Genomic DNA, 17747 nt, shown 5'->3' on the forward strand with positions numbered 1-17747 from the left:
CGGTGGGAACTCCTCCACTTGCCTCTTGTCTGTAGAAAATCTTTGGCCTCCTAGGCCTTCCCCAAGTTACAAAGAGTAAATTTAATCAGAGAAGTGAGAAAATGCAGAAAGAAAGAAAATCAGTCAAGCAAAACAAAAGAATAATTTAGCCATTAAGCGAAGTCAAGGAGGAGTTCCTGGTGGCCTAGCAGTCAAGGATTTGGTGTTGTCATTGCTGTGGCTCAGGTTCAATCCCTGGCCTGGAAACTTCTGCATATTGCAGGCCAAAGTCAAGGACTTTTAGTTCCTCCTCATAGATAATATTCTGAGCCATATCCTTTGACCTGTTTTGCAGATACTGAAACCCCTACCTGGTAGAAAAAGTTAACTCTATGCTGCCCACAAGCAAGTAGACCCCAGACTGCTGGGAACCAGGAAGTTGATGATGTCAGCTCCCAATGACCTCACCATTAACCAATCAGAAGACTGTCCAAGAGCTGATCACGCACTCCACGACCACCCTCCCTCACCCTGTCTTCATTTTCTTTTCTTTTCCTTTTTTTTTTTTTTTTTTTTTTTTTTTTTTTATTTGGTTGGTTGGTTGTTAAAAACCATTTTAGGGCCACACCTGCAGCACATGGAAGTTCCCAGGCTAGGTGTCCAATTGGAGCTGTAGCTGCTGGCCTACACCACAGCCACAGCAACACCAGATCCAAGCTACACCAGAGCTCATGGTAATGTGGGATCCTGAACCCACTGAGCAAGGCCAGGGATCGAACCTGCGTCCTCATGGATGCTAGTCAGAATCGTTGCAGCTGAGCCACAGTGGGAACTCCAGGAGTGGAATTGTTGGACCACTTCATTTCACTTTTCGAGGAACTGTCAAACTTTCAAATTGACTGCCATCGTGTTAAACTCCCATCATCAGTGTATGCGGATCCCAATCTCATCACATCCTTGCCAACTCTTGTTATCATCCATCGTTTTCATCTTTCCGCTGGTTTCCACTATCATTTCTGCTGGTTCATGTTCTGGTTTTGTAATTTTCTTAGTAAGTTTTCATTTTTCTTAAAACTTGTTGGAGTTGGTGCTGTGGCTCAGTGGTTAACGAATCCGACTAGGAACCATGAGGTTTGTGGGTTTGATCCCTGGCCTCGCTCAGTGGGTTAAGGATCTGGTGTTGCCGTGAGCTGTGGTGTAGGTCACAGATGCACCTCAGATCCTGCGTTGCTGTGGCTCTGGCGTAGGCCGGCGGCTACAGCTCCGATTAGACCCCTAGCCTGGGAACCTCCATATGCCGTGGGTGCGGCCCTGAAAAGACAAAGACAAAAAAAAAAAAAAAACTTGATCTTTGAGAAGAAGTGAAGCCTAGGAGGACACAGGCCTTTCGTTTTATTTGCCTGTGACCGGTGCTTAGGGACATTTATAGAAAAATCTTCAATTCTCAGCATGCAGGTTTTCAGATCCACCAGGCAGGATGCATGTGGACTGCAAAAATTCACATGAGAGTTAGCTTATCGATTCTCAGGGAAGATTTTTGTCCCCTTGAGTCCCTACCAAAGCTTTGGACAGAGAAGTTATCTTCCAATCCTCAGGCTGGGAGAGTTTTCCCCTAACCCCCACTTCACTTTTATACTGGGGTCCACTTTGGCCAGACCCCAAAGCTTAGTGTGACAGTGAATCTTATGCATCTACGTGGTTAGGCCACAGTACCAGATATTTGACCAAACACGTCTGGAATAAAGGTGTGTTTACAGGTAAAGGTATTTGTTAGAGGAAATGAACATTTAAATCACTGGACTTTTGAGTGAAGTGGATTATACTCCATCATGTAGGGGGGCTTCATCTGATTAGTTAAAGGTCTTAAGAGAAAACAGACTGAAGCCCCCCAAGAATGAAGGAATTCTTTCAGCAGACTGCCTTGGCAAGGAGCTATAAGATCAGCTCTTCCCTGCGTCTCTAAGCTGCTGCCTGCTCAGATTTTGGACCTGCCAGCCTTCAAAGCCACGTGAGTCGATTTTTTAAAATAAATACTTCTCAACAGATAGATAACATAGACATATATAAATGCAGTATATAGATATGCAAATGCTACTTGCTCTGCCTCTCCCTCCCTCTGCACCACCTTCCCCCCAAGTTCTCTGGGTTCAGAAACGTCTTCGAACACAAAGTTGACTTCAGGGCCTGCTCACAGCTCTACATGTCTATCTTCCTTAGGTTACTGGCCTACATAGTCCTGGCCTTCATTCCAGCCTATCAGTGCAATTAACAAAATTTTTTTTTTTGGCACATGCACCCATGGCATATGGAAGTTCCCAGGCTAGGCGCTGAATCAGAGCTACAGCTGCCAACCTACACCACAGCCACAGCAATGCTGGATCCTTAACCCACTGAGCAAGGCCAGGGATCGAACCCAAATCCTCATGGATCCTAGTCCAGTGCGTTAACCACCGATCCACAAAGGGAACCTCCCGATTACAAATTTTTAAATATTTAATCCAGGATGTTTTTAATGGAAGAGTTGGTCATCTACCACACTGGCAAAAATGGAAGTCAATAAACTGATTTTTAAGTTAGAATAAGCTGATTTATTGCATTTTTTTTTTTTTTTGTCTTTTGTTTTTTTAGGGCCACACCCACGGCATATGGAGGTTCCCAGGCTAGGGGTCTAATTGGAGCTATAGCTGCCGGCCTACACCACAGCCACAGCAACGCCAGATCCAAGCTGCATCTACGACCTACACCACAGCTCATGGCAACGGCTTGATCCTTAACCCACTGAGCGAGGCCAGGGATCGAACCCGCAACCTCATGGTTCCTAGTCGGATTCATTTCCACTGCGCCACGACGGGAACTCCTATTGAGCTTTTCTTTAACTTACCTTAGACAGTTTAATCATGAAACGCTGACTCATGTCCCAGTGACGCCTATCATCTGATATTAATGAGCCATCTTCCTTTTGCCAGACTCAGCAGATTGTGTCAAGCAAACAATAGCAGTAATGATTATAACCACACATACTTTTTTTTTTGGCTTTTTAAGGTCGCATCCACAGCATATGGAAGTTCCCAGGCTAGGGGTCGAATCAGAGCTACAGCTATACCACAGCCACAGCAACTCGGGATCTGAGCTGAGTCTGCCACCCACAGCACAGTCCATGGCAATGCTGGATCCCTAACCCCCTGAGCGAGGCCAGGGATCGAACCCACACCCTCATGGATGCTAGTTGGGTTCGTTAACCACTGAATCATGACGGGAACTCCTCCTAAACATCTTTTAACTTTTCGCTTTCTTTCCCCACAAACAGTGCAGGTTAGCTGGAGCAAGATGAATGAGCCCCATTTTAGACGTGCTGGATTAGAAACGACAAAAGGGCAAAGAAGAAACAGCCAGACAACTGAAAATGGAAACCCAAGCTTAGAAAGGTCATCTGTTCTTTTTGCAACTTCTTCTCACCATGTTCTGAGAGACACGGAAACCAGGCGTGAAATAGCCTCTGTTGCTGTCAGGCCTGATGGACAGAATAAGATGAGAAGAAGAAAATCAAACAGTCAAGCTGAGATACTTTTTGCCTGGTTTCTGGAAGCCAACCAGAGACTCGTTTTATATCCTGTCTTTGTCAAGAGATCTACTTGGGGAGTTCCCGTCCTGGCGCAGTGGAAATAAATCCAACTAGGAACCATGAGGTTGCGGGTTCGATCCCTGGCCTTGCTCAATGGGTTAAGGATCCGGTGTTGCCATGAGCTGTGGTGTAGGTTGCAGACACGGCTCGGATCTGGTGTTGCTGTGGCTGTGGTGTAGGCTGGCAGCTACAGCTCCAATTAGACCCCTAGCCTGGGAATCTCCATATGCCATGGGTGCGGCCCCAAAAAGCAAAAAAAAAAAAAACTACTTGAAAACATGCATATTGTAAATACTGACAGCTGAACCAACTTTCGCTCAATGCAACACCACATACAAGGAAAGCAAAGGAAAATACAACTTGAGTATCAGTCAGACCAAAGAGCTCTGGTCAAAATATTTCCAGCCAAGAGAGTGGCAAGATTTGTTGCCAACCAAATTGGAAAAGCCCAAAGGTGAGTGTGGGAAATGTTTTGACAAATATTTATGAAATAAGGGAAATCCCAACGTATAAAATCTATGTATGGGGGGTGGGGGGAAACAGAAGGAAATACACCCACATGGAAGTGGCTGTTGTCTCTACATATTATGACAGGTGACTTTGTCATTTTTTGTATTTTGGGTTTTAATTATGGTGACACAGTGGAGTGTAATGAGCAGAACTTAGGCTTTCGAGCCTGGCAGACCTGGGCATTTCCACTGTGTAAAAAACTTCAACTCTGAGCCTCGGTTTTCTCCCATGGAAACCAAGAGTAATAATGACAAGCTTGATGTCTGGGTTCAGTGACCTGTATGTTTGCCGTAAATAGTAAATAGGATGATGAAATGAACACAAATTGCATTTAGGTCATTGATTCTTTTCTCTTTCACTTTCTACTTTGATTTTTTTTTGGGGGGGGGTCTGCATCTGTGGCACATGGAGGCTCCCAGGCTAGGGGTCCAATCGGGGCTGTAGCTGCCGGCCGACACCACAGCCACAGCCACGCGGGATTAGAGCCACGTCTTCGACCTACTCCACAGCTCATGGCAACGCCGGATCCTTAACCCACTGAGCAAGGCCAGGGATCGAACCCGCAACCTCATGGTTCCTAGTCGGATTTGTTTCTGTTGCATCGTGACAGGAACTGCAGTATTTTGATTTTTTTTTTTTTTTTAAACATTGCTTCTTCCCTGCTTCCTTGGAGCTCAATTTCCTTATGAAAGGAGTATCCACTTCCACCACTTTTCTTCTCAGCACTGTCAAGTGTACTCTTTCAGTCTGTTAGAAATTATCTTAATTTTATGTTCACTTCCAAAAAATAGTTTAGAAGGATATGGATGTCTAGATTTGACTATTTTTTAAGCAGCTCTTTGAAGTTATTCTCCTTTGGCTTCTAGCATAACCGTTGAGCAGACTGCTAATCAAACTCTTGTTTTGCATTTTCAAAAAGCCAGGAAGCCACAATTATTCGTTGCTTTCATCATATAAAATGCCTCATTTAAACAGATACTCTGTCTCTGGTATTCTAACATGCCCACAGTATAGTTCTACTGAAAAAGAAAATGTGGGGAGTTCCCGTTGTGGCGCAGCAGAAATTAATCCTACTAGTATCCAGGAGGACGGGAGTTCAATCCCTGGCCTCGCTCAGTGGGTTAAGGATCCGGTGTTAACCTACTGAGTGAGCAGTGAGCGGTGGTATGGGTCGCAGACGCGGCTCAGATCCCACGTTGCTGTGGTTAAGTTGTAAGCTGCAGCTGTAGCTCCAATTCCACCCCTAGCCTGGGAACTTCCATATGCCGTGGGCATGGCCCTAAAAAACCAAGGAAGGAAAAAAAGCAAAGGGAAATGTGAATTTGATAAAAATCTGCTCTTGGTACATCTACACTCATCTCCCCTTTCTTCTCTACATACTTAAAAAAACTAGGCTTTTAACAATTATGATTGGTTTTCTGCTCAGGAGCAATAAACTCACCAAGTCTGTAATTTCTGCTCTCCTTTCCCTCCTTGAGCAACCCTAGAGGAAGGAAGAGTTTGCCAGAATACTTGCTCAGGTTTTCTAAGCACATCAGTTACCTCATCTGCTTTAAGTCTGTTGCATCTCAACATCTCTAGAGCCCCAGCGGGCAACACGAATGGGCAACTGGAGCATGTCATGCCAGAGGCAAAAAAGAAACCTAAGCCTGGACTAGAGGAGCGATCACGGTTCAGCGCCTGCCACACTGTTGCCACTGGGAGTCCGACTGGTATTCCAGGGCATCTGATGATGCTTCAGGAGCTACAAAATTTATTTAAATGTGAGATCTCTTTATTTTTAAGTGGCATTTATTTTAAAAATCAGATTTCTTTCTATTTGTTTGTCATATTCAAACTGGACCAAAGCATAAGCATATCAGTGGGTAGAACTCAGCTCAGGAGTCTAATTTTAACCTCTTGCTCTAAACTAAGAAATCTAGGTGTCTGTTTAAAAGAAGCACGGGGCGGGGCGGAGGGGGGGTAGAGAGGGGAAGGAAGGAGAACCTAAAAAGTCAAATTTGAGGCTCTAACCCTCTCTTGAAAATGTCTCTTTTTATCTCTTTCCAATTTCCAATATTACCCTTGTTGCCCCAGAGCATAAAAGTAAAATGAGAGTGAGGAGATGACAAAACCGCAAAGCATGGAGGAAAAAAATGCAACCCCCACCCCAAGGAGTTGCCTTCCTGAACTCTTCATTGCTCCTGCGATGCTGCCATAAGCTAAGAGGTTGTAATGACGTCCCCCGTACAGCAAAGGGAACTAGAGCCAATCTCTGGGGACAGAACATGATGGGAGATAGGATCAGAAAACGAATGTGTGTGTGCGCGTGTGTGTGTGTGTGAGATTGGGTCACTGTGCTGTAGAGCAGAAACTGGTACAACACAGTATATCAACTACACTTAAAAAAAAAAAAAAAAAAGCTCAGACATGTGCACTCCTACCCTTTTGTGTAACAGCACCAAAAGTACATTCGTCCTTGGACCTGTGACGTTTTCCATCTTTCAGACTTTAAAAAGTGTGAGGTGGCTCCTAAAGCCTTGTCCCTTCACCCTCCTCCCCATCCCAGCTGAAAAGAGATGACAAATGATCCCAATCTGTCATGTGCAAAACTGTTCAAACGTCATTTTGTCACTACGTCCCATGCCTTTTGAAATCTTTTTCCTTGCTGGAATTACAGTCTAAGGAATCTTGCTTGCGGTTTCTCAGCATTTTTTTTTTTAATTGTTTTCTTGGTGCCTGGAATGCACTCACACCCAAGCCGTTACAGGCCATCACTATGTGTGAGCAGTGTGCAACAGTCACGAAAAACTAGAAAATCATTCTCTAATTGCTCGGCTTAAAATCCTTACAACAGAGTCAAATGCCATCAAGAATGAACAACCAGGAGTTCCCGTCGTGGCGCAGTGGTTAGCGAATCCGACTAGGAACCATGAGGTTGCGGGTTCGGTCCCTGCCCTTGCTCAGTGGGTTGACGATCCGGCGTTGCCGTGAGCTGTGGTGTAGGTTGCAGACGCGGCTCGGATCCTGCGTTGCTGTGGCTGTGGCGTAGGCCGGTGGCTACAGCTCCGATTCAACCCCTGGCCTGGGAACCTCCATATGCCGCGGGAGCGGCCCAAGAAATAGCAATAACAACAACAACAACAAAAGACAAAAGACAAAAAAGACAAAAAGACAAAAAAAAAAAGAATGAACAACCAGCACCTAACTTTCAAGTGCCTGATGCGACACAGCATGACAGGGGTATAAACTCTGTATCCCATGGAAGGCGTGCTCAATCCAGGCCAGAAGAATTTCCTAACACACTCGAATTCAAGGCAATCACAATATGCCACTCTGCACTAAAATCCCAAACCGACTGGGCAAAGAGCCTCTCAGTCACTTCTGTCAGCCTTCAGAGGTACCTGAATCAGAAGTTAGGATCCAGTGTCCAATTAAAAATATTCCTAGGAGTTCCCATCGTGGCTCAGAGGAAACAGATCTGACTAGCATCCACGAGGATGCAGGCTCGATGCCTGGCCTCGCTCAGTGGGTTAAGGATCCAGGGTTGCCATGAGGTGTAGGTGGTGTAGGTCAGTTGCAGAGACGGCTCAGATCCTGTGTTGCTGTGGCTGTGGTGGAGGCCAGCAGCTATAGCTCTGTTTCAACCCCTAGCCTGGGACCTTACATAGGCCACAGGTGCAGACAAAAAAAAAAAAAATTCCCAGCTTCTGTTCTTAAAGACCACGTTAGAGGCATCGAGGTTATTCAATGTATCTTCTACAACAGCAATTCCATTTCAGCACCTTTGTTTTAGTTCAGCACCGAGTTTGCTATCAAGGTATCACAGAAGGAAAACCAAGGCTGGGCACCTCAAGTTTATTGGGGAATTCTTGGCTGGGAGAGAAAGATCCCAGACCTAAACCACTGGAAAAAGATGAAAGAGAATTCACTGCAAATTATGACAGATGTAATTTCTGAAATGTTTATTTTGAGCCACTGCTAAAACAAAATTTTAGTGCATCCTAAAGTTCATATTTTGGTAAGTGAACATATTACTGAAAAGCAAAAAGAAAAAGTTAACTGTTGTACAATACGAGACCTTAAGGTCGTAATTCAGTACAGTCAAATAAACAGCTACAATTTTTCAAAGCGGCTTTTGCTAGAATATCTGGTATATTAAACAAGAGTGTGAATTACTTTTAACACTGCACAAGTAACCAAAGGGAGCAAATCCAGCAATATTAAAGCCCGATATTAAATAGTATTCAAACATCAAAACAAAAACAATGAACTTCAAGAACTACGATTCTACCCATGTGAAAGGAATGTACATGGATGGTAAAAAACAATAAATAAATAAAGTGACGAGCGTGGCGGACACCGAATCTGCATCTCTGGAGCAGGAGTACAGTGAGTGAGTAAATGTGCACAGGGTCTTCTGCTAAAAACGAGAAAAAACAATGCATTTCACTTTAGTACAATCTCATTCGTTCCCACGGAAGTGCTGATTCTCTTGTGCTGATGACAGGTGGACAGGGTTTGAAACAGAAAGTCTCTTCCCTACCCTCTGAATATGGATGCATTTTTTTTTTTTTAATTCTGTGGAAAGTGTCACTTGAAAAAACAAAATAGATGGGAAAATGATCATTTTCATTGTGGAAGAAGAGTATTTGCTAAATCATGAACTAAGAAGACATTTGCGTTCTAGACGGACAATGAGCCAAGGTTAAACGTCCCACGTGGGGACCGGGTCTTGACAGTCAAGGTCACGTGGGTAAACCATCTTTTACTCTCTACAACCCGGTGCATTTAATAAGCGATTACCTTCTCTTTTCAGCAAAATAATACCTTGATTTAGGCACAATGAAAGTATCATGAACAGAAATAATGCGCATCACATATCTGAAGGGGTAAGTGACACATTTTTCAAAATGTGAAGATGTTATCACATATATTCACTGAGTGAATATTCTCAAAGATTTCACTACTCCATTAAATCCTATCAAACCATCTGACAGATACTGTAATTTGCTTCCATGATTTATATACATAAATAATTCCTTTTGCATTAATATTTTTCAAAATCAAAATTAAAAATACCCCAAATAGAGTTGCAATTTAAACTGGGCTTGAGAAGAAGAAAAACATGCAAGAACTGCTCCCGTCTCAGTCTAAAAACCTGCCCTCAAGGCCGCCTTCGCTTTCTTTCCACAGATCCTCCCGTGGTTTTGAAATGGATCAACAGAGACTTCAACCCAAAGCACATCACAACTTTTAACAGTTCTGAAGGAGACACGGTGTTTCAAAAGGGCCAGAGTATGCAGAATGGCAGCGTTACGATGTCCTAATAAAATGAAGTCAAGTCGATTTTTAATAAAATAAGACAGAGCTGTCCTCAACCAACAGAGCCGTTCTGAAGCGTGAGCAACCAAACAGATCTACAACGTCTTTGGAAAAAAAATCACAAAGTGCCTTTAAACAACGGAAATTTAGACTGTTCTTGAACAAAAGACAGCGCTCCAAACTCAAAGGTCCTCTCTCTACGTAACAAGCTTAACTCACACTGTCCTTTCACATCTGCCAACACTTAGTATTTTTCCCTACACCCTGCCCTGAACTGATACGAGTGGGGAGGTCCTGGGATGAGAACCAGGCACGCTAGGATCTAAGGCTGGCCTGTCATTCCACAGCGCCTGAGGAAGGGGACTCTGCATCCAGCACGGCCTCCGCAAAAGCAAGCAACACAAAGGTGTGAGGAAAAGAGGAAAAGGTCACCGCAAAATGATTATTACCGTAAGAGGAACAAGCAAACATTTGCAAGCACACCAAGTTTTACGTAACTAATATACTGTCACTTCAGTTCAAAAGAAATTCAGAACTCAGTTTTGCGGTTAATCAAACCCAAACACACATCGAAGTTACTCAACACGACTGGACAGGTATATACTTGTAAAAATCCAATCTAAACTGAATCATCCACTAACCTATTGAACAACGTGGTTCCTAACCTTTAAAAATCCAGTCCAGTGCTGCTGCATCGCACGTTCTGAGAAGCCAAAGACAGAATCGGTTCTGGTTCTCTAACATTTCCTGCATTTCTCCGTCTTAAAAAATACCTGCAGAAATTTTAGGAAAATTTCTTTTTAAGGCCTGGCTCTACCTCTTTATCTTAAGCTGAGAAAAACCAAAGCTTAGATAATGTAACCTCGATATGATGTTGGCATTTTTCTTAAAAAGCAATAAAACAGTTTCTCTGCTATAATTATTAATTCAAACTAACGTAAGGGCTCTTACTCCTTGTCACCTGGCAGGTGCTATGTCTTCTAGACTTGGTGCGGCTTTCAGAACAGTCGGTGCTCAGGAAAAAAGACAGTGTAACAGAGCAAAACCAAAGCCTCCAACAAAAAGTGAATTCCTCTAGATTACAAAATGTGCTAATGGAAGAACCAAAAATCCACACACACATACCCTCACGTACAAAACGAGAAGACAATCCTGGCCCTCCGAGTCAACTTGTAGTTACTAAAGACAAGCAGAAGAAAATGCAGAGCCCAGAAACACCTTAGCAGAGGACTTTATAAAACAGTGCAGATACATTTTATTGAGGAAGGGGGGGGTCCCATTTTTTTCCTAGAAAAAGCTAATCTTTGCTAAAGTAGAGGGTTTTTTTTTTTCTCCAAAATCTCAACAATGAAAATCGTCACTGGGTTTTTCTAAATTCATTTCCAAATTAATATTAATTCTTAAAATGTCAATATTTTGCACCTTTATTTTCATTTATAGGATAAGTTGGGGACCTAAAATAGTCAAAAAGAAATAAAAATTCTTACTGCACAATCTTTATAGACATTTTATTTTAAAGCACCTTTTTAATATTAACAGTGGGTTTCTAACCAAGAAAAGAGTAAAAGAGGGCACCAGCCACTAGCAAGGTTAAAGTTCTCCTTTATACACACACACACACACACACACACACACACACTCGCTTTCGTGCCAGAACAATTGGCAACATTAGCAAATAATGTCATTTGATGGAAAGATAGGGAAACTATCATTTACGGTATTTATAGAAACCCAAAATATGAATGTTTCTAAGAAATTAAATAACGTGGGGGACTCAAGAAACTACCAATAGCTGAACTATGAAAATAAAATTAACCCTTAAAAATAGAGCAACAAACCAAAAAAATAACAGGAAAAAAATTAGCTCGAATGCTATTTTCTGATGTCAGATTAGTTATTAATAGGAAACCATTTGCTTGCAAAGGAGCAAAATTCTAACTCTTTATCCCTGGAACCCACCCTCAGCCACCTCAGTGCAATTTCTAGCAGCACTATTTGGATACAACAAGAATGCTGTCAGTCAATGTCCCTGAAAGACTCATGCTTAGAACTTCCTTCAAACACATGTTCTTAGGATCATAACATACTACACATGTGTAGAGAAGAAGAAAGGAAGGTGACATTTGATAGATTACAAAAGTATGAACTATATACACTGTATGATGACGCAATGCACTTCAAAAGCTGTATTTACTTTCCTCCTGATTCACTGTAAATGTTACTATTCACTATTCGAATTGTACCCTATGCGTCTTTATCTGTTCCTTCCTCTTCCAAGACAAAAAAAGAAAATAAGATATACTGGTTTGGAGTTTGTTCTATGCATTTTCTAAGAGCCAGTCAAACAGGGACTTGCATCTCTCCTCGCTGGATGACTTCTCCACCACTTCATAGTATTTAAGCACAGCCTGCAGGACGTCTCCCACTTTGCAGCCTTTTTCTTGTAATCGTTTTGAAAGCTAGGGAGAAAGACGGACAAGTCAAACATTAACCAAAAACAGTTTTCATAAAGGTTTTTTGTTTTTTTTGGTTTTGTTTTGTCTTTTTGCCATTTCTTGGGCCGCTCCCGCAGCATATGGAGGTTCCCAGGCTAGGGGTCTAATCGGAGCTGTAGCCACCGGCCTACGCCACAGCCACAGCAACGCGGGATCCAAGCCGCGTCTGCGACCTACACCACAGCTCACGGCAACGCCGGATCGTTAACCCACTGAGCAAGGCCAGGGACCGAACCCGCAACCTCATGGTTCCTAGTCGGATTCGTTAACCACTGCGCCACGACGGGAACGCCAAAGTTTTTATTTTTAACATCAGATAAAACTAAGAATCCTGCTCTTGGTGGTAAAATACTCTCCCAGTTATAACAAAGTCTTCCTCCCTAAACCATCACACCCTTACACAAATTAAACATTTTTCCTGCCTGGCCTTTATAGATACACGCCTTCACAGAGTGACACTTTGGGATGGCTGGTGACAGAACTCCACAAACCTCACCTGGCAGAGTCTCTGTGGGCATATAAAGGCTACATTTCTCAGTAAATTCTTAACCTAACTAATTACATCTGCAGCACCTTCAATTAGGAACATAAAATAATAGACAATGTCAAGCTTAAGAAAAGGATGTGGATTTTCCTTCCACAACATGTCATGTTTTTTCCCCTGGAATAAGCACATTAGCCTCAATGGAAACATGACTTTCTAAGTTAAGAAATGTTAATGTGAGTTCCCATTGTGGTTCAGCGGGTTAGGAACTGGACTAGTATCCATGAGGACGTGGGTTTGATCCCTGGCCTTGCTCAGGGGTTAAGGATAGGGTGTTGACATGAGCTGTGGGGTAGGGAGCAGACTCTGCTCGGATCCTGCATTGCTGTGGTTGTGGTGTAGGCCGGCAGCTGCAGCTCTGTGTGGACCCCTAGCCTGGGAACCTCCATATGCTGTGGGTGCATTCCTAAAAAGCAGAAAATAAAATAAATGTTAATGTCCCCCCCACCTCAAAAAAAAAACCCCAAAGTAAATAAATATTAAATATTGTGGCGATCATTTCACAATATTACAAATATCAGATCATTACACTGTACACATTAAACTAATACAATGTTATATGTCAGTTATACTTAACCTTTACATTTATTTATTTATTTTGTCTTTTTAGGGCCACACCCACGGCATATGGAAGTTCCCAGGCTAGGAGTCCAATTGGAGCTACAGCTACAGCTACAACTGCAGCTGCAGGCACACACCAGAGCAGAAGCAACGTGGGAGCCAAGCAGCGTCTGCCACCTACACCACACCTCACCACAGCAAGGCCGGATCCTTAACCTTGAGCAAGGCCAGAGATCGAACCCATGTCCGCATGGATACCAGTCAGGTTCATTATTATGAAGCCCCGGTGGGAGATCCCACCTCAATTTTTTTTTTTTTTAAAGTAAATGAATACAGGTTTAAATAAGCTGTCGTCACCAATCAGAACATCTTCAACTCGTATTATTTTCTAGTTAGCTCAGGAAAAACTAGTGTTTTGGTAACATCAATACGCTTAACCTTTTTAAAAAAGTTTTACTGCGATAGAATCAAACCCACGTCCTCATGGATACTAGTCCAGTTCCTAACCCGCTGAACCACAATGGGAACTCACCCACTTAAGGAATCCCAGTCAATGACTGGTAGCACATTCACAGAGTTGAATGCCACCATCACCATGATCAACATTAGGACTTTTTTTTAATGGCTGCATCCACAACAAATGGAAGTTCGTGGGCCAGGGGTTAAAGGCACACTGCAGCTGTGACCTACACCACAGCTGCGGCAAATGCCAGATCCTTTAAACTCACTGTGCCAGGCCAGGGATTGAATCCGTGCCTCTGCAGTGACCTGAGCTGCTGCAGTCAGAGTCTTAGTTCACTGTGCCACAATGGGAAGGCCAAAGAGATCTTTTTTTTTTTTTTTTTGGCCACACTCATGGCATGCAGAAGTTCCCAGGAAAGGGCTCAAACCCTCACCACAGCAGTGACAGCAGACCCTTACCTGCTAGACCACCAGGGAACTCCTTAGGACATTTTTATCACACACACACACACAAAATCCCCACCTGTTAGTAATCGTTCCCCATTCTTCTCACCTCCCTTAACTCTAGGCAACTACTAATGTACTTTCTGTCTATAGATTTGCCTATTTGGGCCATTTCATATAAATGTAATCGTAAAATATATGGTCTTTTGTGACCGGCTTCTTTCACTTAACATGATGATTTCATGCTCCCCGGTGCAGCATGTCTCTACTTCGTTCCTTTTTACTGACAGATTAATATTCCACTGCATATGTATGCTCTTCATTCATCCACTGGGGATGTTTCCACTTTGGGCCCAGGACACTGCCATGGACAGAGGTTTTCATTCCTCTTGGGTACACATCTAGGTGGACCGCTGCTGGGTTATAGGCTGTGTTTCACGCTTTGAGGAACTGCAAGAATGTTTCCTTAGGTTACATGGGGATGAGGTGCCCTCAGGCCAGCGCGTCACGTCTAAGGCGCGTCACGTCTGTTTATCCACGACAAATGCCTTAAAGATGTCGGCCTCCCTCAGGTCAGTTCTTAGTACTTTCTCTACCCATTCTATCTCCTAGATAATTTATTTCCTCAGAGTCCCTTTATTTTTTTCCTTCTGCCTCAAAACAGAAATCTATACTGGAAAAAAAAAAAATCTAAATGAAAACAAACAACAAAATGCAAAAAAAATTCTGGGGGGTGGGGGGATGTGCCTGGGCTGTGGGATGGAAATCCTGTGAAATCAGATTGTTATGATCATTATACAACTACAGATGTGACAAATTCATTTGAGTAATTTAAAATAAATTTAAAAAAAAAGAAATCATGCTGGGATTTCATTAAAAAAAAAATTTTGCAAAAAAATTCTTCTTCTTTTTGTTTTGGCCGCACCCATGGCATAAGGAAGTTCCCAGACCAAGGATCAAATCTGAGCCACAGCTGTGGCAATGCCAGATCCTTAACCCACTGTACGACAGCAGGAACTCCTCCCCCCCAAATTTCTCTGCATGATAGCACATATTTCAACAACATCTTTGTAAATTCTGAACCAGGAATCAAGAGTAACATGACTATTCCTTTTTTATTATTGGTCATTTTACGTTGGTTATTCTTTGGCCTACTCTATAGTGAGACTAACCAAAGTTCTCACAGGGAAAATTCTTAGACAAAAAACTTGAGACTGTAAACGAAAAATCTTGACTAACATGGTACTTGTCACACAGTAAGTTCTCAAAAATACTCTGCTAGTGTATCAAACCTGAATGTTCCATTATTAGAACCCTTTTAAATACTCCAAGTGACCACTGTCCTTCTTCTCACATCCATAGGACAGATAAAGAGACTGGTTATCGCGCCCACGGTTACACTGGCTGGGAGGTGCAGGGCTGACATCCAAGCCCAACCACTGCATTCTACTGCCAAAGCATCTACCCACTTCCTATCAGGGGGCATCGTATGAGATCAACCATGTGACAAAAACATCATACACTATATTCTCATAACCACCCTATAAGGCAGGTACTTACTCGTATAAACTCCTTCTTCGAAGAGTCGTGAAAATAAAGCTCTGCAACTTCTGCCTCGGAGGCAACAAGCCACTGAAGAATAACCCTCAGCTGGGGGTCCACTGTGCAGGGCTCCATGTCAATATTCGAGATTAGCAGAGTCTTTCCATCCTGCTCCAAATCTGGCATTTAAATTCAAACAATAAGAAGTGAAGCTCACCAATTCAATTCTCAATACTCTTGCTCCCAAAGATACATAAACGGTTTCCATTTCTTAAGATTCCAAAGAATTCTGGGAAAATTTTCATCTTTTTCTTTTTTTTGTGAGTGTGTGTCTTTTTGCCTTTTCTAGAGCTGCTCCTGCGGCATACGGAGATTCCCAGGCTAGGGGTCTAATTGGAGCTGTAGCCACCGGCCTATGCCACAGCCACACTGGATCCGAGCCGCATCTGCAACCTACACCACAGCGCACGGCAACGCCGGATCCTTCACCCACTTAGTAAGGCCGGGGATCGAACCCGCAACCTCGTGGTTCCTAGTCAGATTCATTAACCACTGAGCCACGACAGGAACTCCAAGAAATTTCATCTTAAGTGCACCGTAACATCAACCAAAGGATTCCTTTCAAAGGGCAAAATAATGCTAAACCAAAGGAATAACTGATCATTTGCAACAGCACCAACGCAAAACTCTAGGCCAAGGTGCTGAATTCAAGCGGCAAATTCACAAATGCCGTCCTTTGTGTTAAAATATAATCCACAGATAAAACAAGAGAAAATGAAACCAAAAAGCTACAATCACAATCAAAACATAAATGAAACACAAATAAAAACCTCAAATAAATATATGGACTTTAAGAAAGCTTTCTGCACTAAGGGAGACAGCAGCAGCAGTGAACTCTTATACAGCACATGCTAAATCCTAACTGTTGTCCTAAGTTCTTTAGATACAAAAACTCCTTTAATCCTCACAACCACCTATGAGGTAGGAACTATTATCCTCACTTTGCAGGTGAGGGATCTGAGGCAGAGGGAGATCCAGGGCCTTACAGCTGGGAAGTGGCTGAGCCAGGGTAGAAACACAGGTGGGCTGACTCCGTGTTCTTAATCCCATCACTCTTTGGGCAAAAATATGGGTGGCGGGGAGGGTGGGGGGTGGGAGGAGTGGGGTTGAGTCATATGCAACCACTTACAGCCCAAAAGCCAAACCAGGCTTCCTGGGGCACCCCTATTATAAATAAGACATTGTGCTCAAGTGTATTTTTTCAAGGAACATTATGTTTTCAACATAAAAAAAGGATGAATCCCATTGACGATAAAACTAATCACATGTGGGCCGATACCATGGTTTTACCACTGCCGCTTAGTGATGGCCGGGCAATCAGCAATGCAGAGCTGGGCCCTCCCCACACGAGGTGCGTGGCAGGGCATCCTGGCAGACACGGCCCCATCTGCCCCAGTCACAGACGTCTGTCGGAGAATGTTCCTGATTCTTTTTTACAGTTTTCAGGCCATTCTAGACCACTGTTAATCATTTTTAGGATTCGTACTGGCCCCTAATTTTTCATTTTAAAAGATGTGTCCACATTATAAGTGTGTTATAAATCCTCTCCTCTCTTCCCTCTGACTCTCAATCAAAAATGGGTCTGGGAGTTCCCATCATGGTTCAGTGGTTAGCAAACCTGACTAGCAACCAAGAGGACGCGGGTTCGATCCCTGGCCTCACTCAGTGGTTTAAGGATCCATGTTGCCGTGAGCTGTGGTGTAGATGACAGACTTGGCTCGGATCCCACACTGCCGTGGCTGTGCTGTAGGCCGGCAGCTACAGCTCTCATTCGACCCCTAGCTGGGAACCTCCATATGCCACAGGTGTGGCCCTAAAAAGACAAAAAGACAAAAACAAACAAAAAAATTGGGTCTGGTACATGATGGTACCAGACATGGTCTCTGGGCATTCTGTAATCCTGCAGAGGTCATGGGATTGAAAGCTTCTCTCTACCAAGTGGGTTCCTGGTTGCCTGGCCCAAGAGTGACCTCTTTCTTTAGAGAGGTTACTCAAAACTAGTGAACAGAGAAGGAACTGACATCCTACAGCTACAAAAAAATACCCAAAAAAATGAAGTTGGCTGCCTTAGGAGTTCCATAATATTGAATTTTTCATAAATCCACATCAATCTCCTAGATTACCAATTTCTAATTTAACGAATTTGAAAGTCAGTTATAATTTTCTATATGAGGGATGACCATCGTCTCAAAGCTGAGTCATGATGTATCTACATAAAATTAAC

The 17747-nt window shown here is 43.2% G+C and overlaps 1 protein-coding gene across 13 annotated transcripts in view; it reads right to left on the reverse strand.

Annotated features, from left to right (window-relative positions):
- Positions 1-8040: 8040 nt before the first annotated feature.
- The window catches only part of AKAP11 (A-kinase anchoring protein 11), a 50423-nt gene continuing 40716 nt past the window's right edge, over positions 8041-17747 (reverse strand). For all 13 annotated transcript variants that reach the window (XM_084981851.1, XM_084981845.1, XM_084981847.1 and 10 more), the window contains 2 exons: positions 15482-15642; positions 8041-11874 (listed from right to left, as the gene is read on the reverse strand). In XM_084981851.1, coding sequence (XP_084837977.1) covers positions 11734-11874; positions 15482-15642 — 302 coding nt within the window. In that variant the 3' untranslated portion in view covers positions 8041-11733. The remainder of the gene's footprint in view (positions 11875-15481; positions 15643-17747) is intronic.

Source organism: Sus scrofa, chromosome 11 (genome assembly GCF_054392235.1).
Source record: "Sus scrofa isolate SSC_HxYL_T2T_F1_AM1 chromosome 11, Sscrofa_HxYL_maternal_Yorkshire_Landrace_v2.0, whole genome shotgun sequence".
NCBI classification, from domain to species: Eukaryota; Metazoa; Chordata; class Mammalia; order Artiodactyla; family Suidae; genus Sus; species Sus scrofa.